Genomic DNA, 26877 nt, shown 5'->3' with positions numbered 1-26877 from the left:
TTTAATTGAATTATGGTTAATTTACAATGCTATGTTAGTTTCTGGTGTACAGCAAAGTGGTTCAGTTATACGTATTATATTACATGTTCTTTTTCAGATTCTTTTCCATTATAGTTTATTACAGGATATTGAATCTAGTTCCCTGTGCTACACAGTAGGACCTTGTTGTTTATCTGTTTTATATATAGTAGTTTGTGTCTGCTGATCCCAAACACTTAATTTATCCCTCCCCTACCTCCTTCCCCCTTTGGTAACCATAAATTTGTTTTCTGCTTCTCTGAGTCTGTTTCTGTTTCATGAGTAAGTTCATTTGTGTGTCTGACTCATTTCTTGGTGCCTGAAGTAAATGTTTACTTTTTTCAGTGCTGAATTCATAACTCTCAATGATTGCCTTCAGTTGGCATACCTGCCTTCCAAAAGGAATCACATGTTGCTACTCTATCCTCGAGAGATTTTAATCCTTGACCTTGAGGTGAATCAGACAGTGGGTGTGATTGCAATAGAACGAACAGGAGTTCCATTTCTGCAGGTATCTACAGCTTATAAATTATATTACCAAAAGTTGATTATGAATTATGTAGAGAAAAACCATAATCTTGCAAAAGTCCTTAGTCTCACTTTCTCTTTTTCTATTTATTTAAATATTAACAATGTTATTTTACATTCCTTATTTTTCTGCACTTTAGATTGGTTTGATTTAACTCTAGAAATTCTTCTGACTGATCTGGAGATATGTACTGAACTATTTAAGTTACATGGATAAAGACAGATTTTTTAGGATTATTGATGGATTTTTTAAAATGTTCATTTAGTTTTAAAACTAGGGGATTATATGTGTATTTTTGTGTTTTGGGGTTTTTTTCGCCCATATTCTCTAAATATGAGTTTATGAATCTCACTGTATATACTTTTAAAATCTATTGTTTTAAAAAACAAATACATCATCTATTTAAAGGTAATACCCTGCTTTCAACGTGATGGTTTATTTTGCCTACATGAAAATGGTTGTATAACCTTACGTGTTCGAAGATCTTACAATAGTATTTTCACCACTTCAAGTGAGGAACCAGGTGAGTTTATATCTCACAATAATGTTAATTATATTTTTCTTCAGAATTATTTTATAAAGCTTCATGTGGCAAATACTTACCAAAGCATGGAGTTAATAATAATCCTTGCCTTAAGAAAGTAGAATATGGTTATAACATGAGGCATAAAAAAGCCCAAGCCCAAGATAATCTCTGAGTGTTGTAACAGTGCACCTCTTGTATGCTGCAAAGATAGTAATATTTTGTAATCCCTTCTTGATTATATCCATGAGCTAAGTGGATGTTATCTTTTGTGATTATTTCTTTAGCACAAGTCCAACCTTGTATATACCTTTATTATTACACCCCTTTGACTTCTCTGCTTTAGGATTTCCATGGTAAAGTTAACAGGTTAATAAGTCTCCAGGGCATTCAGTTGTCAGTATCAGTCTTATCCTGGAGAACAAAACTAATGTTTTTATGGAATGATGTACTATGTAAAGGTGAAAGTGACTTTCACATCTTTTATAAAGTATAATTATTTTCAGGCTTATTGTAGACCACAGTAAACTATGTTGGGCTACAAGTGCACTGTTCATTATTTAATCATACATTACTGTTGATCCTTTTTCAAAGAATTTTCTTTATTTTAAAAATATTAAATAGACTATTTTGATAATAATTATTTTGGAAATTAAACTTGGTGTAGACAGTCATTAAGTAAATTATCTTTATATCCTGAAGAAATTAGTAATTGTAAACAGGGAAGCTATTTTTGACAAACTTTGCATTAGCGAAGGGATGATATCCTTTTTGGTTGAGGTATTATTTAAATTAAAACAAGTAGCAGTGACATTGATATGGTTGCTCTCTAATATTTAAAAGAAAACTATACTCTGTTAAGATCCAGATCCTGTCCAGGAGCTTACCTATGATTTACGAAGCCAGTGTGATGCCATCAGGGTGACAAAAACTGTCCGCCCCTTCAGCATGGTGTGTTGTCCTGTCAATGAGAATGCAGCTGCCCTCATAGTGAGTGATGGCAGGGTTATGATATGGGAACTGAAGTCTGCCGTTTGTAATCGAAATTCGCGGAACAGGTAAATGAACCAATAGGATCTCTTTTTTGTTTTGCTTTGTTTCCCCCTTTCTTTAGATTACCAGAATCATATAAAAATAGCAGGACCTTTTTTCTGAAAAAAATATTTTAAAATTGATAATTAAGACTTTAGATTTTTAGGGGATTATGTAAACCTGCTAGAGATATTTCACCTATGGGTTAGATTAATGAATACTGTAAAAATTGATAGACTACTATAATCTAAAATTAGTATTTTGAGTTACTAACATGTGATGCAGGTTTTAAATATGTAAGAACCAGGTTTTAAATATGTTTTAAATGTGTAAGAACCATCTAATTATTATGTCTTTGCAGTAGTTCTGGCGTGTCACCTTTATATTCACCCGTGTCTTTCTGTGGAATTCCTGTAGGAGTGCTACAGAATAAACTCCCAGACCTCTCCTTAGATAACATGATTGGTAAACTGCTTTTTTTTTTTCTCTCACTTTCATGTTAGGTATACTTTTTGAAGGGCAAAATTAATAGTCAGTGGTTGCAGTTATTATAAAGTCAAAGTTAATACTTCAGGAAACTAAAATGTAGACTTATTCTTTCCTAAATAAATCAGAGGGGTATAAAATATTTAAGCATAACAGTACCTGAAGTAGTGTAGACTGTTACTGTAGTGCTGGAATTAGAAAATGTTCATTCGTGAGGGGCTCTGATCTAAATGAAAGAGACGGCATGCGGCATCTTGATGCTGCACGTATAGCCCTTGCTGGGCAATACCATACCCCCTCCTCCATGCTCGCTGCTCCCTCAGCTCAGAATTGAAGACACTCTTCCTCTCTCTCCCTTTCTGCTACTCCTTATTCAAAATTCAGCTCAGGTGTTGCTTTCTTTAATCTCCCAAGCCTGATGTATGTGGTCCCTAATAGTCATCAGCTGATTGTAGTTGTGATTTTACTTGTCTGTTTCCCTACAGTAAATTATAAGCTCCACAAGGGTGGGACAGTGCTTGATTCAGCTTTGCATCCCCAACGCTCGGCCCAGGGCCTTGCACATTCTAGATGTGTGATAAATATTTATTGAAGGAATAAAGTAACTGAGCAGTATTAGAAAAAATCGTCTTAACATTTTGACTTAAATTTTCTTATTTTCACATTGGGAATTCTTACTTTCAACAAATCTTTATTTGCAGATAATATATTGCTTCAAAGTTATTTAATTATTATAGGACCACTATATATTCAAGGAAGAATGAGGATTGGTGGTTTCAAATATATACAACTAGAAATTGTAAATATGCCAAGCAGTGCTGACGTCTAATTCTTTTAAGATTGTGGCTAGTGGTTTATAAAGGATTTTCTTTATCATTACTTGTTCTCCCACAGTGTAATTGAAAATGGATATTATTTACTAGGTTCTTTTGTTGAAATGCTGTAAAGATCCATGATATACTAGAAAGAGCATTAACTTATTAATCTTCTTAATCAGAGATGACATTTATTGAGTGCTTAATACTATGTTCAATACTGTGCCAAATTCTCTTAAGTATTAGCTCAACAACCCTACAAAGTAGGTACTATTATTATTATTATTATCTCCATTTTATGTATGTGGGAACTGAGACCCAGGGGGATTAAAAAACTTGCCCCAGACAACACGGCCAATAAGTGGGAGTGTGAACCTAGTCATCCCAGTCTGGAGTCTGCTCCTCGGCCCGGCATCTAGTCCCGGCTGCTTCACCGTAATCTAAGCAAGACCTGACCTCTCCAGACCCTGGGAGTCTCACAGTTCCTGCCAGCTGTGGAATCCTTGTGCTCAGTGACACTAACTTTTATACTTAAAATTCTTTTCACCTTCTAGACATAAATCCATACGAGGAAGTTTAGACACATAATTGTTTTGCAAAATTTATTTTATTAGTTACACAATTTTCCAAGTTAATTGACCTTGTCTGCACTTAATATAAAATATTAAAGTGAAAAGAATTACAAACACACATGCACAGAACTAATCAGTAATACAAAGCCTGTAGGAGTTGGAAATTTTATGCTGTTTAGTTATCTAAGTGATATATAAATTACATTTTTTAGGAGACAAAATGATACAGATTGTATAGCAGTTCTTGACAGTGTTGTTGATTTAAAAGTATTAAATAAATCTTTGTTACTTGAAAACATTTTAATTAAAACTTTTAATTTGAAATTCACTATGTACTTAGTGGTAATTGAAAGCAATTCAGTTAAAGACAGAGGCCTGATTTATATTCATTGGGTAAAGGCTGCTGCTTAGTAAGGCCTAATCTGCCCTACTTTGTGAATCACCTCACATGGAAGATGCTTGAAGAGAAATATGGCAGTTTCCTGAAGTGAACTCCAAGCTGCCAAGAGTTGGTAAACATGGTACCTACCTGTTGAACTTGCCATTCCTTTAGACCCCATCTTTGTTACTAAAGATTGATACCAATTGTATGGCTTATCCTAAGGGATCATTTATTTGGATTCAATTGATGGCCTTTTTTTCTGTATATCTTACCGATTTTACAATAACATTATTACTAAAACAACTTTACAGCTTTAAAAGGTTTAGTTAGAATCCCGTCACCCACTCCTAGTAATTATTTCATTCTTCCCTTTCACAGTGTGTGTGTGTGTGTGTGTGTGTGTGTGTGTGTGCGCGCGTACATATATGTATATACTCACACATATTCCTGATATGTACTTTTGACAACTTTATCCCAGTATTCAGTAGTGCTTTAAAGGAAGAAAATTTTTATACCCTTATTAGTGAATGGTTTTGATTTTGTTGCACACTTTGTATTCACATTTTGTGAATGGTTTTTATTTGAATCATCTTTTTAGTTTGAAATTTGATAACCTAAGTACGAACACTGTATCTAAAAATAATGCCATTTAAGACTTAACTGTCACTAGTGACGGTTTATATATTATATATTAGTAATTATAAGTATGTATTTAAATTTTATTTTACTTATTTATATAAAAATATGTAATTATAAAGCTTAAATGTTGTAATTACATTGACACATTAAGATTTCTTATTAGAAATCTAAATGAGTTCTTTGAACCTGCTATTTGTGATTACCAATTTTATGTGCCCTTTAAAGAGCATCAGATTGAAAAGTAACCCTTTAGAAAGGCAGTAAGACAAGAATGTAATATCTCATGCTACAGAAACTGTTCTCTAACCCTAGTCCTCTTCATTTGCCTTGGGTGCCCTAATACCAGGAACTTTGGCTAAAATGGTGTTTCTTAGGAGACAAAGGTCCCTGAATTCTGGATAGCAATACTCTGGAGTAATCTATCCTTTGAGATATTAGATGATGCAGTTTAAGTCCCATAGCCAAGTAAGACTCATTGTATAGCTACAGGCACTAGAGTGCTACATTACACCTTCTAGACCTGAAGAGTATACTTCCACTGTAAAGTTCCTTTAGATTTTTAAGAACAGCGTATGTTATAAATAACATATTTGTATTTTTTATTACAAATCAGGGCAAAGTGCAATTGTTGGGGAAGAACATCCCAAAGGCTCCATTCTGCAGGAAGTGCAACTCAAATTCCTGCTAACAGGTCTGCTTTCAGGACTGCCCTCACCACAGTTTGCTATCCGTATGTGCCCACCATTGACCACAAAAAATATCAAGATGTATCAGCCATTGCTTGCTGTTGGTGAGTATTGGACCTGTTCTTTTTTTAATTCTTAATGTCTATTTTACATTTTTAAGATATTTAAGTTTCCTGGTTACTAGAAAATCCTTTATTCTCCTTTAAAATGCTTTAAGAGGAGGAAGAGGCTAAATGAAATTGTATAAATACTCATCTTGAAATACTTTTTTTTTCTGTTCTATTAATCTTTTTTAATCACAATGATAACTCATTCACCTGACACCAGATGACAGAGACCCTGACACCATGGGTACATCTCTAAAATGTCAGGAGGAAAGTCCCTGTGTAATGCTGAAACCAGACTACTTGTCTTTTCTTGGACCATCTCAAGCTCTTCCTGTGCATGTCATTTTGTTGTGAGTTTTTGTTAACTAATAATATGGTCACACTTAATAGTTTAATAATAGCAAGGTTCTTCATGTGCTAAGAATTGTATGTTAAACCTGGTTTTATTGTGTTTAAAGTGGCTATTGTCTTTATAAACTAAAGATTTGCCTTTTGGGTTGAAATTGCATATTTTTATGTTGTAGATAAAAAAAATTGGTCTGGGTTTCAACTTGCTGTCACAGTAATTTCATGGTAATGGGATTAACCTGATTTCTTTTACAGAGAGGACCAAATTTCTATTTGCTACTAGTATATAAGGTTAAAATTCATTTCTCTAAAATTTTGAACAATAATATATTTGTTTGAAATTGTCAACATTTTTCTTAAGATGCTGTTGGTTTGACTTCTGGCTTTTTCCCAGAAGGTCTGTAAACATGTGATTTGTGATTCTTTTTTTTCCTAAAATGAAAACCTGACCTTATGGCAAGTGTGTCTCAACGTAATGGCCGAGTTGTGAGCCCTAATGGCTCGTTTGAGTATTACTGTTTGGCACTACTCTTATTTTCCCATTTTTTCCATTATTATCTTTTGAAAGTGATTTGAATTTTAAGGTTCAGTGGTCTGTGTTTACAGGTGTCCAGATTTATATAAATGCAGATAGATGTTTAATTTTTGTTTTAGAAACTATTGATTCATATTAAACTTCTCATTGAGGTTTCAATTGGGATTTGTCAGTGTACATAGTGTGTACTTCTCTGTACAATGTCAGTATACCTTCTTTTTCAATTAGGATTTTATTAATTTCTTGGAGAAAATTACTTCTTGGGATAGCTAGATAACAAGAGCTGAGTCAGGCTCTGAGATTTCCATTGTAGAATAAGCTGTATTGTGCTGGTATATAGTGAATAGCAAGTCATTTATTGAATTTAGTATAGTAACAAAGTAAAAGCAAAAAATATAAGTGCCTAAAGTCTTGCAGAGTCATTAGGAAAGGGAAGCAGAGTTCAACCAGAATTACTTCTTCTTCTTGGGCCCCTTAAATATTAAATCATAGTTTCAACATCACCAAAATGTGCAGACTGTAGAAATCATATGATTATTATGAACATCTGATAATTGAAAAGTTTTGGTAATTCTTTAGATATTTTCTCAGTACTAGAAGATACTGTAGAATAGGTGATAAATGTAACCAAGTGTAATACTGTATTTCTCTAGAATAGTTTTGCAAGAAATTTCTGAAGCTTTAATTCAGCAAGTTAGGTAAAATTGGAAATTGCCTAGCAGTTTTACATTTATTATTATTATATTATTATTATTTCTACATTCTATTGCTTTGTATGAATCCATTAATTCTTTTAAGTCATGTGCAGTGAGAAAGTGATTGTGCAACCGCTTACATTGTTCACTTTTATTGCTTGACTTATAAAAACATGTTGAGGGCTGAAACATTACTTTCTCAAGAAAGTATTACTTTCTCAAGTGGCCATGTCCCTTCTAATTAAAATTTAGACGTATTACCTGAGACCACAAAAAGCTTTAGGAATAATAATAACTACAAATCATAATTACAGTGATAACAGAAATAGTAATAATCATGTACTTACTTTGTGCCGAGTGTTATACTAAGTGTTTTACGTATGTTTCTCATTTAATCTCCAACAAATAGATTTTCCATTATTCCCATGTTAAAGGGATACTAACACAAATTTAGTGTGGGCAAGTAATTTGCAAGAGTATAGGGCAGAGCCAGGGCTTAAACTCAGGCTTCTTTAACTGTAAAATCCACAGTGAGCCACTGTACTTTGCTTTACTTTATGATGTATTTAATGTTAAAGACAGAACAAAACCAAAATCTTTGTAAAGAAAACTAGAAAAATCTGGTTAATTAGTTCTGCTAGGTTGCCTTTTTGAGGATCAGTTATAATAAACATTCAAAAAGCTTAAGAAGGTGCATCTTCAGATTTTGTGTGCATTGAATTAGGTTGTGAAGTCTTTGAAAATCTGTCCCTGGATTTAGGTAGGATTACAGAGCACATGAGATTTAGCCCATTTTTGATGAGAAGGAAGACACAGAAATTTACTCTTTCTTCACACCTAGCTTGGGTTCCTTTTATAAAATATAGATATTGTAAAATAATTGAAATCTTGAGAAAAGACTTTTGTTAGATTTGGAACTTCCACTAGATTAATTCTCCTCTATTATGTCATTTTAATAGGTACAAGTAATGGTTTTGTCCTGGTGTACCATCTCACCAGTGGGCTGCTGCACAAGGAGTTAAGCATCCACTCGTGTGAAGTCAAGTGAGTCTGTCATTGGGATATTGAGATCATAAACATATGTAATACCAGAAAAAAGTTCTTGTGGACTTTTCTACACTGAATACTCTGCAGTGGTGATTATTTGGCTGAAAACTTTGAATAATGCATATTCATGTCCAACTAATGGCTATGTTCATCAAGGATGAGTACTAATTGTTTACTTTGTAGAGAACATTATGCAGTGGAGAATTTTTTTCTCACTTTATTTCTGCATCTTATTTATCTCTCCTAAGGTCTAGGCTGTTTTCTCACTGGATATCACTCTTTTCCCTTGTTCCGGTTTATATAGTTTGTTTCCCTTTTCTGTAAAGATCCCTCAGTAGGACTGCTCATGAAAAATTTGAATAAGGGCATTTTAATTGTTAATTAATCTCATTTATTCTTTCATTTTGAGATGTGATCTGTTTTATGAGTTCTCTGTATGCAGAGGTATCTGAGGGAAGGCTAACAGGACAGAAGGATGACTCTTGCTTTCTGTTTTAAAGTACATACATGCCATTCCAATAAAAATTTTTTAAAAATAAGTAAAGTACATACATACCTGCTCCATAGCATTACCTTGCTGATCACATGACTATATTCCTTTCTTTGCCCTGGCAATGACGGAGTGTAAAGTTACACATATATAATATAAATTTATTAATCTTCCAGTATTTTTTGATGATGTTGGAACAGATGTATCCGAAAGGCCATTTCTCACTCCTGTACGTTGTATTATAGTTATAGTTCTCATGTGTGCGTTAAAATTCTTAGTGAACCCTAAGTGTGCACATTATTCGGAATAAATGCATTTTCTAAATGGGGAAGGGTCAACCCTTGAAGTATCTCAACTTCTGATTATGATGGAAGTTTCTGAAGCATTTATGTTGCCTTATTCTTTGAAGTGCATGATTTTTTGGTACAGCCTGAGTGACTGTTTATCACCACCTTATGCTATGCCCCTACAGTATCTCCCTAAATACATCTACATGGAGGAGTAATGTCTTCAAAAGTGTTAGGCTTTTGGGGTGCAGAGACACAGGTCTCTGCTTGGATCCTTCCAGGCTGTTGTTCATCTTTTCTCTCTCCTTCCAGTAGTCCCTGCTGCCACTGATACCTTCTCTCTCCCTTTCTTTCCTGTTTGCGTTTCTTCTCTTGACATTTCCTTTCACCCCTGGCTTTTGTGTGCAGTGTTCCCTTTTATGGCAAACACCAATCAATCAAAACTCACCATTTAATCAGTATTTGTTCTAAGGATTATGTTAAGTGTTGATACTTTACAGGCATTGTTTCATTGAATCCTCACTACAACTCTATGCAGTAGGCACTGTTATTATTCCCAATTTACAGAAGAAGAAACTGAGTATTGTGGAGGCATGAAAAGGTACATGGAATTCAGTCCAGGCGTTTCAGGCTTTAGAACTGAGCTCTTAGGATACATGTGCTAAATCTCCAGCTAAAAAATTCACATAGATTAGTTGGAAACATTTTGGCAATAAGATAAAAATGTTGACTAAACCAGGATTAATGCCAGGAATTTGGTACATGCTTCTGGAAAATCAAGCACATTGTCATTTTTTTCGGAACACTGAAATCTTATTTATTTATTTATTTGTTTATTTATTTATATTGAGGTACAGTTGAGATATAACATATTAGTTTCAGATGTACAGTGTAGTAATTCAATACTTGTATATATTGTGAAATGATCACCACAGTACGTAATCTTTAATAAAGACACAATAGCTAGTTAATCAGTGAGCTATTTACTGTAAGTAAGATTGTTTTCCTGGATTGTTCAGGTCGTAGATGTCACTAAGTACATGACTTACACATGTTATGATAATATTTGTTATTGACACCGAAATTATTTATAATGTGTTACTTGGGGTACCAAATAACTCTAAGGGGTATGCTACTCAGTCAGGCTAGTGTTGTGAACAATCACGCAAATATGCTCCATTTTCTTAAATATAAATTTTCCCTCTTAATTGCCATTTTGAAGATAATTCACATTTTACATCCAGAGATGGTGCCCAAGAGGATGCTAAAATACTGCTGTCTTTGTGTTTCAATTAATGCAATTATAGTATTACAATTAAAAGCCATTATGAAAATTTCACAGATGTGTTATAAAAATTGCTGAACTTATTAGCAATAAACCCAATACGTTCTAGATACTCATATGCAAATTAAAGGCCAACTTTAGAAAGTTGTTTTTCTACTTAGTACTAAAAGTGTTTTTAAAAACCACTTCATCTTAAGTACTTCAGTCTTTAGCATACATATGGCCTGGTACTGCCTAACTACAGATAGTTGCATCTGTGCGTTTTTTGAAAGCTATGATGTTTTAACCAGTTATGCTTTACAAATATGAAGTATATATTGATCCTCTTCTGTATGCCTGTAAACAGACAAAACCTGGGAGGCTTATAATCCAGTGGAAGATACCTAGAAGTAAATAATGTAGGGTGGTACATATAGGTTTTCTTAGATTATTAGAGTTCTTATATTCTTAGTTGGTGTCTTTGTCCAATAGGCTAAAATTACAATAATATAGCCCAATACTAATTTCAGTGTCAAAAACTGTTAAAACAGCAGTTTATATGGGTATCAAAACACTGATTGACTCAGTATTGCTTTGAGTACATTGAGTGATTTGTGGAAAGTAAAATGATCTCTATTTTGTCTGTCTGTAAATTTGCAGAAGTTAGTTTCATATAATGGTAGAACTTCAAGACCTTTCAGAAAGTGTTTGCCCCCGCCAGCCACCCAGTGTTGGGAAGTAGCTAACGTAGCATCCCCAGTTCAGGTGAACAGGCCCAACTTGGGAATCTGTAGGAGTCAGAACACTGAATACCTGTGGGTAGATTCTAAGGTTACAATTGTTCAGTAGTAAGGAATGCTACAAAACAAACTTAGACTGAGTCAGAAAATGAGATGCTGTTCTTAAGAGTTTTTGTAGAGCTCAGTGTGTGGTTAAACCTAGACAGTGGTTTTCTAACCCTGGGAGCAGTGTTGTGCTCAGCTGTGTTTGACAAGAGTTTTCATTCTTTTCTTTTGAGAAATAATCCCCTCCTTATCTAATACACTTTGAAGTCCAACGTGATTTTTATTTTCTTTAGTTGATCAGTAGCAGTCAGATATACAGGCTGCTGCTGGAATCTGCTCAAAGGCAACACACTCGTGGTGCTCGATTATAAATAAGCAGCCACCCATGTTCTGTTATATCCTGAACACTGGGACATCCTGTAAACAGTGGGGAAAGCACTTCTCTGAATATGTACGGCACTTAGAAACATAAGGAGGCATGGTAGGCTTTTTTGGGACATCGTTCTTTTAATCTAACAGAATTTGCTGAGTGCCTGTCATGTGCTTAGAGAGACAGGGCATGGTACCTCCCTTCTAAGAGAGTACAGTCTACTGCAGTGCTTCTCCATCAGTCACACTGTTGTTTCCACTGAAAGCAGTTGAGGCTTCCAGGCAAAACCCTATTTGCCCTTTGAGCCTCAGCTTTAATGTTTCCCCAGGAAGCCCAGCCTGGCCCCTGAGACCAGATTCCATGTGACTCTTACAAGCTCCTGTTGAACTCAGCACTGTTCTCTTTTGAGATAGATAATACCAGATGCACTTGTATAACGTCTCTTTTCTGCTAGATTGTAGGCTCCTGAAGGACAACAGTTACCTCCATCTCATTCACATCTGTATTCCCTAGCCTAGCAAAGTCGCTGGCATGTACTGGGTACTTAATAGCACAGGCACCGGCATATATGGGGTACCTAACAGATGTATTTTTAAAAATAATAAATGAAAAGTGGGAGGACTGAAATTTTTACTGTCCAGAGGTAGTGGCATTACTATACTGGAGTATAAGTAGTTCAGATTGCCAGCAGCAAGACTTGGAAAGTATATCTTAAGGTTTCTGTGGGTAAACAGATCTGATTGAAGCTACCAGACTTATTTAGAGAACAGAAGTTCAAAATGATTCTTGTCTCCTTTTGTTCACTCTCAGTAGAAAAATTAATGAGTACTATGTGTTAGGGGAAAGAAAGAGAAACAAGACAAAGGGACTTTTCCAGTGAATAATTAACCAACTTATATAGTAGTTGCTATAGGTGCAGTTTGAGTATAGTAAATGAGGAGGCCTAATGAAGAAAATAGGGCTTGAGTTAGATCTTGAAATAAGAGTAATCATTGATGGTGATTATGAATACATACAACGCTTACTCTGTGCCAGGCCTTCTTTATGCACTCAGTGTTATTACTCCTGCACAGCAGATGAGGAAACTGAGAGGTAGAGGAGCACAGAGCTGGTAAGTGCTGGAGCCGGGACTTGATACTAGATAGTATTTGAAGAGGGAAGGAGAGGGGTCGTTCCAGGCATGGAAAGTCTCAAGAGTTCTCCGTTTTTAGCAGCCTAATCTGAGTGTTTCAACACAACTTTACATTTGAAGAGTTATAAATTGATAACTACAGTAATTCCCTGCTGTTGCAAATATTATTTTCAGTTCTCTTGGGATTATCTTTGCTCCTCTGAGAAAAGACAAGTAGGTGGGTACACAGGGGTCAGTGAGGAAAAGCTACTCTCGTTAAAATAGCAAGGTTTTTTAACATCTAAACCTTTTTAACACAAGGTTCAGATGATTGAGAGGTAAGTTTGATGCCGAATGGCTTTGAAAGTCACAGAGAAGAGTTTGGATTTGATGCAGGAGCCATTGTATTGATACCTTTTCTTGGGCAGGTGAGAGACATGTTCAGAGCAGTATTAATGCTAAATCTAGCAATAGCATTCAAATTGGAGTACAAGTGGAAAAACTAGATCAGAGGTCAGCAAATATTTTCCGTAAAGGACAGATGGCAAATATTTTAAGCTTTGTAGGCCATAAAATTTCTGTCACAATTACTCAGCCCTGCCATTGTATCGTGAAAGCAGCCATAGACATTATGTCATTGTTAAAAATGGTTGTCCTGTAAATGCTGAATGAGCAATTGCGTATAGAACAGAGGTTTAGACTTGCCTCCCAGCCAGCTACCTTGTAAGCAATGCAGGGTAATAGTAGTGTTTCTCACTTCTTTTTGTGACTCTGATGAATTCACTTGTCCTGGGTCCCCCCATTTTCCATTGATGATGAAGCCAGTTATGTTAGTGGGAAAAAAACATGGACTCACCTACTATCAGTCCCAAATAAAGGGGACTCCCAGGACATTAGGTTGATAAGTTACTGTCTTGTCATACGTGTCTGATTTTTCTTTTATGCTTTTCTCTAATTGACATACTATTTGGAACGTTCATCCACTTCCAAATCTAGTAGCTCAGTTTGTATTGTTTGCTTCAGGAATTTCTGCTTCCTGACCAACTAGGAATTTTGATAAAATTTGATAAAGTTCCTACGTGTACTCAACATTAAGCAGTCTGCTCAGAATATTTCTGTACCACTTGTTTTTAAACAGTGGAATTCTTGGCAAATACTGTGATGTGACTCTCTTCCTTTGCCAGATTTTAATAGCTATTTTAGTGCTATGAATTCTGATAACTAACCTGTCTTTTTATTGGATTTGGAGATAAAGTTTTAATTAGAAATAATTTTATATATGTTGGAAATGTATGATAATATAGTCTCAAATAAATGTCATATTAATATAATTCCTTAATTAACTTGTATAATAAAATTTAGGTCATAGAAAAAACTTATTTTTCAAATAAATTTTTCAAACAAAAAAAGAATATTAGATTAATCTTTGTTTAATTTCTCATTATAGGGGTATTGAATGGACGAGTTTAACTGGTTTTCTTTCTTTTTCTACCTCAACACCAAACAACATGGGATTAGTGAGGAACGAACTTCAGCTGGTTGATCTTCCAACAGGTTTGTGTATTTAGACTATTAAGATATTTAAAATGGTACCATCATATTGATCAAAGATGTTGCTATTTATAAAACATGTTCCAAAGTACTTTCTTTCACCTTGGAGTTTTTTCTCATTTATATATTCATTTTTATATATTCTGTGTTTATGTATTCATCTTTTGGTTGTTCTATAATAATTGCCTTGGAAAAGACTCATCATTGTTTGTATGCAAATTGTGTTAACACAAGTGCATGGTAAATGGAGTACCATTAGCCTGAATGGACAAATTCATAAATATGGTATCAGTTGTACTTTCAAGTACATTGTTGTAGATAACCAGAAGTACAGTTTTAAAATAAATCTTTGTAGTTACACTTTATTAGATTCTCTTTTAAAAATTTTGGCCTTTGCAGGAAACCCTTAAAAATCTTATAAATAAGGATTCTTTTTAAATGCTTAAATTTAAAACTTTTGATAATCTCTGGCTGGCTAAATAGGAAAACTTAATTTCGGAGTTTAAAGACTTTATAATAGGAAATATTCCAGTAAAGTAACTTGTTCACGATTGTTAAAAACCTACAGCCCAGTGAGTTTCAAAATAAGAACTTGAAAATAGAGTAAGGTGAAGGTTTTATATTATTTTATATATAGCACATGGAATGATTTCAAATAGTTTTTTTTTTTTACAAAATTGTGGGGAGTTTTTTTTTAAATGGCTTAGCAATATGAATATATGTAGATAGTTTTAACCAGTAAGTTACATGTGTGTATAATAAATCATATACATGGTTGCTTCCTTGTATTCTCAATATATATTTCTAATTTATAGTTGTTCTTACTTATCAGAGTATGTTACTAAACCTCAAAGAATTAGCCCCACTTTAGTCCAGTGTTGCTCTAGTCTAATTGGAAATGACCTGCCCGGTGACCCCTATCCCTACATTCCTGATTTGCCAATAAACTGGCACTGGTCACTGTAGTTACATGGTGGCCCAGGGAAGAAATGCTGTTCTGTAGTATCATTCACTAAAAAAATGCCTGTTCATTTTTTCCAATCAGCTCAGGTCTAGGACTGTTAGATAACTTAAAATCTGTCTTTCACAGATTTATTTTTGAGGAACAAATTTCTGAGTAATAGTTACTGACTTTTTAGGTGGGACATTTAAATTCATTGATTATAGACTTTTACAGCCTTGTCTTCTAAGGAGGGCAGCCGACTAGCAGAGCCAGGAAAGGATATAGGGTGTTTGACGAATAATAATAGTGAGATTCTGTTTGATGGCATTGAAGAGCAGGGAGACATATAGGCACCCATTTGTCTTTGAATTGAGTATGTTCTCTCTTTTGTTTAATGTAATAGAAACCTAGGAAAAGATATTAAAATATATTTGTTCAGGGACTTCCCTGGTGGCACAGTGGTTAAGAATCCACCTGCTAATGCAGGGGAAACGGGTTCGATCCCTGGTCCAGGAAGATCTCACACGCCGTGGAGCAACTAAGCCCTTGAGCCACAACTACTGAGCCTGTGCGCCACAACTACTGAGACCACGCACCGCAACTACTGAAGCCTGCATGCTCTAGGGCCTGTGTGCCACAGCTACTGAGCCTGCGCGCCTAGAGCCCATGCTCTGCAACAAGAGAAGCCACCGCAATGAGAGCCCACACACCACAATGAAGAATAGACCCTGCTCGTTACAACTAGAGAAAGTCCACGCGCAGCAACGAAGACCCAACGCAGCCAAAAAAAATGTATATTTGTTCAAACATAAAGTAGAACTTGCATTTTTTAAGTTATAGAAAACCATTTAGCTTCTTTGGCTATTAACTAATTCTTAATATTCCCCAGTTTCAGTTTATAGAGACCTTTTGATAGGAACATGTCAAAATATTGTAGTTGAGTATTTTGCACATGGGACAAGAAATCTTAAATACCTGTTCAAAGAGTGTTTTCTCCACTAGTTAGTATTTGTAAACATGAAAATATTTATATTACTTTGAATGTACCAGTAGTTTTTACAGTAAGTAGTTGCTTTACCATAGATGCATTAAAACTTTAGAAATTGGTATTTCTAAATTTCTAAGATTAAATTATTTGAAAGAAACCACAGAAGGACTTCAAGAAATTCTATAAAAAAATGAAAATATATTTTTATAAAGTAGATATTTGAATGTAAGTAATATACTGTTGGTCTTTAACTTGTAATACTTTTGAATACTTGAGAATACTTTTGAATTTAGATTATTAGAAACAGCTTAGAAGCAAATGGAAGAGTGAACAGGAATAGACGGTAGCACTGATCAAATTACACTGGTATAGCTTTTAGTTTCTTACATGTTTTATGTGCTTTTTTACCTTTTCTTTAATATTTGCAATTAAAGGTAGGAGCATTGCTTTTCGTGGTGAACGAGGTAATGATGAATCGCCCATCGAAATGATTAAAGTATCTCATTTGAAGTAAGTGTCATCCTAAAAAAAAATTCTCTGGTCTTATCACAAGGTAATCTCAGGGATTTTTTTATCTTTAAGAAAGGGAGAGTATGCGTGCATGCGTATAGAATTTCTTAGTGACAGCAAACTGTGATGTGCAGCCATATCAAAGAAAATATTTTAATCGCAAAATTAAGTTGCTATTGCTTTTAATTCTCCGCTTCTAAAAAGACAAGGTAACTTATCTGAACCTTAACATTTCATTAGATTGGTAAAACCAGTAACCCCATTGTGTTCCACTGTAGCTATGTTGATATAAATGCCTGTCACTTACTAAGAAATGTTATTTGTTGTCTGGTGAAATTCTTATTTCAACTTCCACCTCAGTTTGGGTTTACTGAGTAAAAGAATTCATTTTCCTTATTTGTAATTTAGATCTAATTCCAGTAAGTTTCTGAGTTTTTTGTTCCAAGGGAAAATAAATGTAAAGCAGGATTATTGACAACAGAGACTGAATGAAAACTAATCAAAAGAACAAAGAAAGAAGGAGTAAGCACTCTGAAATTGTTTTTAAAATTGCTTTAGCTTTTCGAGGATCTTTGCATTTCCATATAAATTTTAGATTCAACTTACCAGTTTTACCATAAAAGCTTCCTAGGATTTTGATTTTCATTGCATTGCATCCGTGGATCAACATGGGGAGAATTGACGTCTACTGAGTTTTGTGATTCATGAATGTGGTGTATCTCTCCACTTATTTAGTTCTTCTTTAATTTCTTTCAATAATCTTGTGTAGTTTCCAGCATATAGGTCTTACGCATCATTTGTGAATTATTTTTTGCTTTTTCTTTGATGCTATTATAAATGGTGTTTTTTCTTTTTTTATTTCAATTTTCAATTATTATTTATATACTGAAATAGTTAATTTTTTACTGAGGTAATATTTATTTATAACATTATGTAAGTTTCATGTGGACAGCACTGTATTGATACCTCTGTGTACCCTACAGCGTGCTCACCACCAAAAATTTATTTTCCATCTGTCACCACACGTTTGATCTCCTTTACCCATTTTGCCCTCTTTCCTACCTCTTTCCCTCTGGTAACCACTACTCTGTTCTCTGTATCTACATGTTTATTTTAATTTGGTTTGGTTTGTTTATTTTGTTTTTTTAATTTGTTTATGTTTTTTATATTCCACATATGAGTAAAATCACATGGTATTTGTCTTCCTCTGACTTATTTCACTTAGCATAATACCCTTATGGTCCATTCACATTGTTGCAAATGGCAGGATATTCTTTTTATGGCTGAATAATATTCCATTGTGTGTATATATATATATATATATATATATATATACCACATCTTCTTTATCCATTCCTCTGTTGATAGGCACTTAAGTTGATTCTGTATCTTGGCTATTGTAATTAATGTGACGATGAACATGGGAGATGCAGGTATCTTTTCGGATTTTTTTTTTTTTATTCTTTGGATAAATACCCAGAAGTGGGATAAGTGGATCATATGGTAGTTCTATTCTTAATTTTTTTAGGAATCTTCATACTGTCGTCCATAGTGGCTACACCAATTTACATTTCCACCAACTGAGGGTTCCCTTTTCTCCATGTCCTCACCAATACTTATTTCTTATCTTTTTGATAATAGCCATTCTGACAGGTGTGAAGTGATATCTCATTATGGTTTTGATTTGCATTTCCAAGTAATTAGTGATGTTGAACATCTTTTCACGTGCCATCTGTGTGTCTTTGGAAAAAAGTCTATTCACCTCCTCTGGCCAGTTTTTAATCAGGTTGTTTGTCTTTTTGTTGTGGAGTTGTATGAGTTCTTTATATATTTTGGATATTAACCCCTTATTAGATATATCATTTGCAAATATCTTCTCCCATTCGGTAAGTTGTCTTTTTTGTTTTATTTATTGTTTCCTTTGCTGTGCAGAAGCTTTTTATTTTGATGTAATCCCATTTGTTTATTTTTGCTTTTGTTTCCCTTGCCTGAGGAGACATATCTAGAAAGATATTGCTGTAGATATATCTAGATACCCTTTATCAGGTTGAGGAAATTTTTTGTTCCTAGTTTGCTGAAACTTTGTATCATTGAGTAGGTGTTGAATTTTGTCATATGCTTTTTTTGCATTTATGGACATCATCATTTGGTGTGTTTTTGTTTTGTTCTTTAAGTTGGCTTAATATGGTGAATTATATTGCTTGATTTCTCAGATGTTAAACTTGACATTCCTGGGATAAACTCCACTTGGTCATGATGTATTAGTGGATTTGATTTGCTAATATTTTGATATATTGTTGGGTTTGATTTACTGATATTTTATTAGGGATTTTTGCATCTGAGTTCATGAAGGATATTGGTCTAGTTTTTGTGTAATATCCTTGACTGGTTTTGGAATCAGGGTAATGACCTTGTAAAATGCGTTGTGAAATATTTCCTCCTCTTCCTTTTTCTAGGCGAGTTTGTGTAGAATTGGTATTATTTCTTCCTTAAATAGGGCGAATTCACTGAGGAACCCATCTGGGTCTAGAATTTTTTTTGCAGTGAAGTTTTAAAATATAAATTCATCTTCTTTCATAGATGCCAAGCTATTCAGGTTATATATATATTTCTTTCAGTACGCTTTGGTAGTTGGTGTCTTTCAAGTAATCTGTCCATTCATTTCATTGAAGTTGTTGAATTTATTGATATAAGCTTGTTCATAATAATTCCCTTATTCTTTTACTGGCTGTGTGATCTGAGTAATGTCTCTTTCATTTCTGATAATCAGTAAATTATGTCAATTTTATTAATTTTTTCAAATAAACTTCTATGGTTTCTTTGATTTTTCTCCCTGGTTTTCTGTTTTCTGTTTCATTGACTGCCATGCTTATCATATCCTTTTGATTCATTCACTTCTTTATCATTGTGAAATAATCCTGTTTGTCTTTGGTAATATTCTTTGTTCAGAAGTTTGTCTGATTTGTCTGATTTGTATAGCCACTCTAGCTTTCTTTTGATTAGTGTTTGTATGGTATATCTTTTTCCTTCCTCCTATTTGTAACTTATCTCTGTCTTTAAAGTTGATTTCTTATAGAGAGCATGTAATAGGGACTTGTTTTACTGTTTGATCTGATAATCTTTGCTTCTAATTGCATTGTTTAAATTATTCATATTTAATGTAATTATCAATATGGCATATGTTTTCATCTACCATCTTGATAGTTATTTTCTCTTTTTTTCATTTTGAATGAATTAATATAGTTTATAATTATATTAGGTTTAATTCCTCATATGCAAAATATCAGTTAGTATAACCCACATAAGAACAAAAGTTCTTTGGAGTAGAGCCTCAATAATTTTTTTAAATGTAAGGGAGTCCTGGGACTAAGAAGTTTGAGAATTGCTCAAACTGTTTGGACTCCAGTCTCTTCTATTTCCAGTCAGTCTTGACTCTACACAAGCTTACTAAATTAGTACATCTTAAACAACTGATCACATTATCACCACTGCTTCAGAACTCAGTGATCTGCTATTCTCTGCAGGATGAATCTCTACACATGCTAGCACTGCATTTTAGGGTGTCTTAGGGATTTTACAATGTGAATCCAAAATTCACATTTTAGCCTTCTTTCTCATGATGATTGCTGTCACATACTCTGCATTTCAAACAGCATGTTCCCCCGAACACCCTGTGTCCTTTCCTGTCTTTTGCCATTTATCACACTTGTAACTCTGCCTAGAATGCCATTTTCCTATTGTCAAAATTAATCTCAACTTTCATAGTGAATCTTTATAGCATTTACCAGATTCTCTTTTGTATTAGTTATTTACATACATGCCTTTACTTGTTTTTATATTAGATGTAATAAAAAAATGTAACATATTGCATTTGTATAATCCATCATGGTTTATAAAATTCTTTCATGTGTGCTGGTCCTTTTTTTTTTTTTTATCCTTACAGTATTTAGTGAGGTATGTAAGACAGGTGTTGCCATTTTAAAGATAAGCAGAATAAAACTCAAAAGGTCACGTGGTTTGTCTGAGGTCACATAATTATCAAGTGGGAGTCCTTTGATAACACTGAGCTACAGGGATCTTCCTACCCTGTCACATTTCCTCACTGTCGGCATGATAGAAACTTTACTTACTTTTTCATTTAATTTTTACGTAACCTGCATTCCAATCAATCCATTGATGTAAGTAGTGGTATTTTCATGTGTTGATGAGAAAATTGAGCCGCAGGAGGGCTATTGTAAGATGTGGCACCAGGATGTGAACTCATGCCTTTTCTCATCACTCTGAGCTGGGCTCCTTGCCTAATTATGGCTATGTGGCTCTCACAGGTCATTTTAGAGCTTTACCTTCTTAGGACTATATTAATCATGAGGGCTAAAGGTTAGTTTAAATTCTCTTTGTTTAGAATGTGTCATCTGAGCTTTCTGATTTACTGAACTTTTTATTTGCACTGCTTGTGAAAATTTTGCAAAAAGAGGTTTATTTAGTAATTTTGTTTATTTTAGGCAGTATTTGGCAGTTGTATTCAAAGATAAACCCCTGGAGTTATGGGATGTTAGGACCTGTACCATTCTTAGAGAAATGTCCAAAAACTTCCCTGCAATAACTGCTTTGGTAAGTTACAATTTAAGAAGTAAACATTTTATTTAGATATGTATATATGTGGTGAATATTTTTCTTTAGCTTGAATTGAAATCATTACTCCTGTGTATTTTCTTGTCAAAAATGTGTATTCAGAGAAGATGATCTAAACAAATGGAGGTAACTCTTATTTTCTTGGATGGGTTAAGCTAATATTATATTAAATTCCAATTAAAATTTAATTTAGATATTTTGAGGAACATGATAAACATATTCTAAAATATTTATGGAAGAATAAAGGTCATAGTCAACCTTGAAAAAAGAGGAGTAATGTAGGCAGTATGGGTGGGGGTTGGACCCATCCTACCCCATACAGTACATATTATTAAACCATAGACATAAAAGCAGTGTCATATTGGCCCAAGAAACAGAAATGGATCAGTATAATAAAGAGCTCATTAACAGACCCATGAATGTTTGCGAACTGATTGTACAGTAAAGTAGCTCACAAACCCAAGAGGAGGGACAGACTGTTTAGTAGACAGTATTGGGGAAACTGTCTCACTTTATGGAGAAAAATACTGGATCTCTGCATAATACCATATTCAGAGGTGGGCTCCACAGGATTAATGACCTAAATGTAAAAAAAAGTAAAGCTATAAAATTAATACAAATACAGAAGAGTATTTTTCTATTCTGGGGGCAAAAGAGGATATCCGAAGCTCAAACCAAAAGGCAAAAAAATTGAATGAATTTGATTATATCAAGATTGGTGCTTTCTATTCAATGAATCAGACCGTTGTCAAGGTTAAATATAGAAGACAAATTGAAAAAAGAAATTTTCCAGAGTCTAAGATGGACAAAGGGCCAACTAATCCCTCTAAGGGATTAGTATTGTGGGAACTCCTGCAATGAAGCGACAGGAGCCCCAGTGGAAGGATGAACAAGCATGTGAGCAGTTAATGAACGGCAGAGAGACCTAAAAGGCCAACAGGCATGTGAAGAAATGTTCAAACTCACCGGTTTTGAGATGTGCAAAGTAAAATAACCATGATATACCTTTTAGACTAACAAAAATTGGAAAGCCAGGTAGCATCCCATGTGGGTGTAATATGGGCTGTAGGAATTCCTTGGCACTGCTGATAGGTATGTAGACCAGTGAAGCCATTCTGCAGAGCAAACTGGCAGCACTTAGGCAAACACAGACATCCCCTGTGTCCCAGCTGATCAGCTTCTGGTCATACAGGAACTTCTGTGAGGATATTGACTGCAGTGTAATTTGCCGTGAGGAGAGTATAGAGACAATCTGGGTGTCTTTTGCTGGGAAACTAAACTAAACTAAAAACTAGACTAAAAATTAGCAGATGTACCTATGGAGTGTTATATAAAACATGCAGAAACAACAGAGGTGGGACTTGAATACATTGCACTGAGTAAAAAGAGTTAGAAACAGGATGAGATATATAACACACTACTGTTAATGCAGATCACAAATATGTGCATGTAAAATAACTGCATGTTAAGAATTTATACATATGAGAGGATATTAGATTAAATGCATTAGAATAATCAGGAATAAATAAATAAAAGGAGAGGTTTGGGGTGGACCTACAGATGATAATGGGCCATGATTGGAGGAGTGTGATCATCTCACCTTGTGTACCTAAGGGGGAGGTGGGGAGGTAAGGAGTGGGAGATACCATAATTAAACGTATTATTTTCATTTTGTAAAAAATGAAAGCATCAAAAGTTTAAAACCTGTTGGAGTTGGCCATTAAGCTCTTTTCCCTTAAGCTGTAATTGAAGATTAGAGGTAGAAGGAAATAGAGGTAGATCTTTAAAATCTTTTACCATAAGCTGTAATGAAGATGCATTCATTCAACCTTTCTAAAAAAAGTAAAACCTAAGAACAGATTGTGAATTCATGTGTAGTAATAATAAGTGACGCTGGGCAATGGCGGGTATGCCCAGCTCTTCTGGAAGGGTTCTTTGACAGAGAAACTGATCACTTGTGGGCATGTCTATCTTTGCTCCACAGGAGTGGTCACCTTCTCACAACTTGAAGAGCCTAAGAAAGAAACAGCTGGCTACCCGAGAGGCCATGGCCCGCCAGACCGTGGTCTCAGATACAGAGCTGAGTGTTGTTGAGTCATCTGTGATCAGGTACCCTGTTTCCGCCCCTGTCATTTGTAATAGCCAAGTCATGGTTGGGAAATTGACAAATGTCATCCCAAGGCACCGCTAGTCTGCTTTTGAACATACGTTGGTGTTTCAGTACATGCTCATGTTACTATAGAGTTAGTTTTAGTATTGCACTGCTTGGTGCAGTTTGCAGCAGTAACCTGTGCAGTAACATCTACACATCAGCACCCGTTAGTGAATATGATCATTCTCAGTGCCCTTCTGCTCCATAAACTTCAGCTTCTGAAATTCAAATGAATGTAGCATGAATATCCAGATGGATCATATTGTCATTTATGTTCACCAAAGGAAAGGTATTAGGAGTTCTAACTTATGTACCACCCCGTCCCCATCCCCACTAAATTTACAAACAAAAAACTTCAGAGAGAATGATGAGTCGAGGTAAGGCCTCTGTTCTGCAGCAGAAACAGCAAAAAGGCTTTTTTTCTTGTGTGAGGTCTAGATCACCACATTTTTCTGTGCAAGGTAAACGTTCACTCGTGGCGTTAGGAGTAATTTGTGTTTTCCTATTATTGCTAGGCAAAGATTAGTTTCAGCCTTTCTTTTTTTAAAAATGGTTTTGACCTCCTGTTAATGCAAATGCATCTGTATTTGGGGCGAGTTAATTAATTATGTCACTCTAGGGAAAAGAAATATCTTTATCTTATTTTCCTCTATCCCAAAGCTTGTTGCAGGAGGCTGAGAGTAAATCTGAACTCAGTCAGAACATCTCTGCCCGGGAGCATTTTGTGTTTACCGATAGTGATGGCCAAGTTTATCATCTCACTGTTGAAGGAAACTCAGTGAAAGATAGCGCTCGGATTCCACCAGACGTGAGTCCAACCTGTGATTAAATCTTCATTAAGATTTCTTATCAAAGTCCTTATTGGTTCTATATCCAGTGAAGCCATAGTTGAGTTTGAAAACTATCTCAGAAAAGTGTAATGTAACTAAACTTTACTAAGGAGCTATTATCACTGATTAAACTCGTTCCATACTGCTAGAGAATAGCATTATAACTGTTTCGATTAAGTGCTTAACCATGTGCTACTCATTTTTATCACTATAATAATCCATGAGGAATTATTTACATTTTATCTATGACAAGACTGAGGGAGAGTGAGTAACTTTCCCCAGGTTGCCCAGCCTAGTGACATGGCAGAGCAGCATCTTAAACCCAGGTCTGTCTGTCTGACTCTAGTTTCTCTTCTTTCCATTTCAAGCATTACCCTGAAGGATTTGACTAAAATCTAGTATTATTTTTGGGTAATAGTAATCAGGTTGTAGGTATAAAAATATTCATTAATATTTACTAACATATATATCCTCCTGTGGGCTTGTGGAGTTCTCTAACCAAGGTTTTGTAGTTAATAATTTGTGTCAATGTGTATCTCACAGGTTGTTTTTAATGGATGGATGAAGAAAATGTTTTTGTTAACGTATAATACTATAACTGTTAAGTGGAGGATGAGATGGTTTTTAAAATATATATATATTTATTTAAAATTGCCATCTAAAAATGGAATGTTGTAGTCGAATGCCAGCCCCCATATTTTACAGATGGTTCAGAGTCTCATGAGGTTGCAGTGAGGATGTTGGCTGGGGCAGGGGATCCCCTTCCCACATGGCTCACTCACATGGCTATTAATGCTGGCCGTGATGAGAGGCCTTGGTTCTTCCTTACATGAACCTCTCCATAGGGCTGCCTGAGTGTCCTCAGACATGGCAGCTAGCTTCCTCCAGAGCGAGTGATCAAAGAGAGAGCAAAAGAAAGCTGCAGTGTCTTTTAGGACCTCGTTTTCAGAAGTCACATTTTCACAGTATGCTGTTGGGTCACTGTTCATTGTGGGAGGTGACTACCAAAGGACATGAATACCAAAGGCAGAATTAGGTAGGGGGGTGGGCCTCTTAGGGGCTGGCTACCACATCTTCCTTATTAACAACTTTAGAAGAATTGAGGGCATCCAAAAAACCTTCATTAATAAAAATTGAAACTAGCATGTGAAAGTGCTTTTCAAACTGTAATTACATTTTTACTGTTATATAGAACAAGTCATATCTGAGACTTAGTAATGTCTATTTGAAACTCTCTAATATTGCCAAAAGTTTTCACTAGTGTGAAAATAATGCAAATGTGAAAAATTGATATTTGGTAGTTATAAGTAGGAGCAGTAACTTTAACTGTGTAGCAAGAAAAGCTACAGTTAAAGGGTGTGGACATAAGAGTTGCAGTGTAATGAGCTGTCCTCTGGAAAATCAGTTTGCTTTCTTAGTAATATTCAGAGCTCCTCCTCTAGACTCTAGAGAAGGACCCATCTGAACTCCGATAGTGGCACTTGCAAATAGCTCAGTCTCTCTGTTTTCTAATCACGTCGCATTTGAGATTAGAATAGAAATAATCCAATAATTTTTGAGATTCTAGTTCCCCCCACCCTAAAAAAAGTTTAAAATTTTTGAACATTAGACACATGAATTTTCCTTTTTGTAACTGCTTCTTTCAGGATTATTGCACCACACAGCTTTTAAGATTCTACACTGTTTTATGGAGATCTGAAGTCAGGATATAGCAAGTCTCTATTCTGCCTGCCAGATTATTTTATTCCGCAGCTAGAAGCAGCTTCCTCAAGGAATGACCAGCCTAATAAGGATCCAGCCTTATTAGTGAAATTAGTGCATATTTTAGAGCAGATTATTTTTAGGGAAAGAGAATTAAGCATCTAGTATATAAAACATGAGAAATTGGTTTTGGTTCATTATTTTTATTTGCAGTAATCAAAATATTTTTCAGTGACTAATATGTAGAATTTAGGCAGAGGTTTTGTTTGTTTATTTTAATCCAGTATTTATCTTACCCTCCTCCCAAATGTAAAGTATTAAACATTTGTTTTGAGTTGAAACTTCCCCTGAGTTTTGGCCCCAGAACTATACAGTATATAAAAATGGAAAAAAAAAAAAAAAAAAAGGAAAAAAATGGGAAAGAAGAAGAAAGCTTGACATATTTTAAATTATGTTCTCATGGAGAGCATATAGTTGACTGACTGCCTTTATTCAGAAAATCAGAACAGCAGGAGAGAATGAACATCTTTGCTTTGCTGCCAGCCTTACTTCTCATCTTCTGAACATCATATTTTACATGTAGGCAACATATCAATGTCAACTAATAATACTCTATCATAGAGTTTTAAATCTTACACTGGTTCTCTTGGGATTATTTGGAGCCACAAAGCGAGTTTGTGCCACATCCTCTGAAAGCACCTTAGACTTTCCATATGGCTTATATCCCATCAACAAGCTCTTAGGTAGAAAGGTCTGGGTTGATTAATTGTGCAGTTGTATTAATACATCACTTGTAATTCTAAGCTGGTAACACTGATTTCTGGGCAAATTTAAACTTTAATATTCTAA

General features: G+C 34.8%; 1 protein-coding gene across 6 annotated transcripts in view; it reads left to right on the top strand.

The window, feature by feature from the left end:
* Positions 1-26877, top strand: part of WDR11 (WD repeat domain 11) — a 63322-nt gene that overhangs the window by 12748 nt on the left and 23697 nt on the right. For all 6 annotated transcript variants that reach the window (XR_014253382.1, XR_014253383.1, XM_082424748.1 and 3 more), the window contains exons 6-16: positions 364-529; positions 956-1070; positions 1933-2128; positions 2464-2567; positions 5610-5786; positions 8327-8411; positions 14169-14275; positions 16638-16713; positions 21216-21324; positions 23330-23454; positions 24158-24305. Coding sequence is in view for 4 of the 6 variants with exons in the window: in XM_082424748.1 (XP_082280874.1) it covers positions 364-529; positions 956-1070; positions 1933-2128; positions 2464-2567; positions 5610-5786; positions 8327-8411; positions 14169-14275; positions 16638-16713; positions 21216-21324; positions 23330-23454; positions 24158-24305 (1408 nt within the window). In the remaining 2 variants the exon portion in view is untranslated. The remainder of the gene's footprint in view (positions 1-363; positions 530-955; positions 1071-1932; positions 2129-2463; positions 2568-5609; positions 5787-8326; positions 8412-14168; positions 14276-16637; positions 16714-21215; positions 21325-23329; positions 23455-24157; positions 24306-26877) is intronic.

The sequence above is a fragment of the Balaenoptera physalus genome (genome assembly GCF_965194825.1).
Source record: "Balaenoptera physalus genome assembly, chromosome: 14".
In the NCBI taxonomy this organism is placed as follows: domain Eukaryota; kingdom Metazoa; phylum Chordata; class Mammalia; order Artiodactyla; family Balaenopteridae; genus Balaenoptera; species Balaenoptera physalus.
The sequence above is the reverse complement of the archived record's forward strand: the minus strand, read 5'-3'. Positions and strand labels throughout refer to the sequence as shown.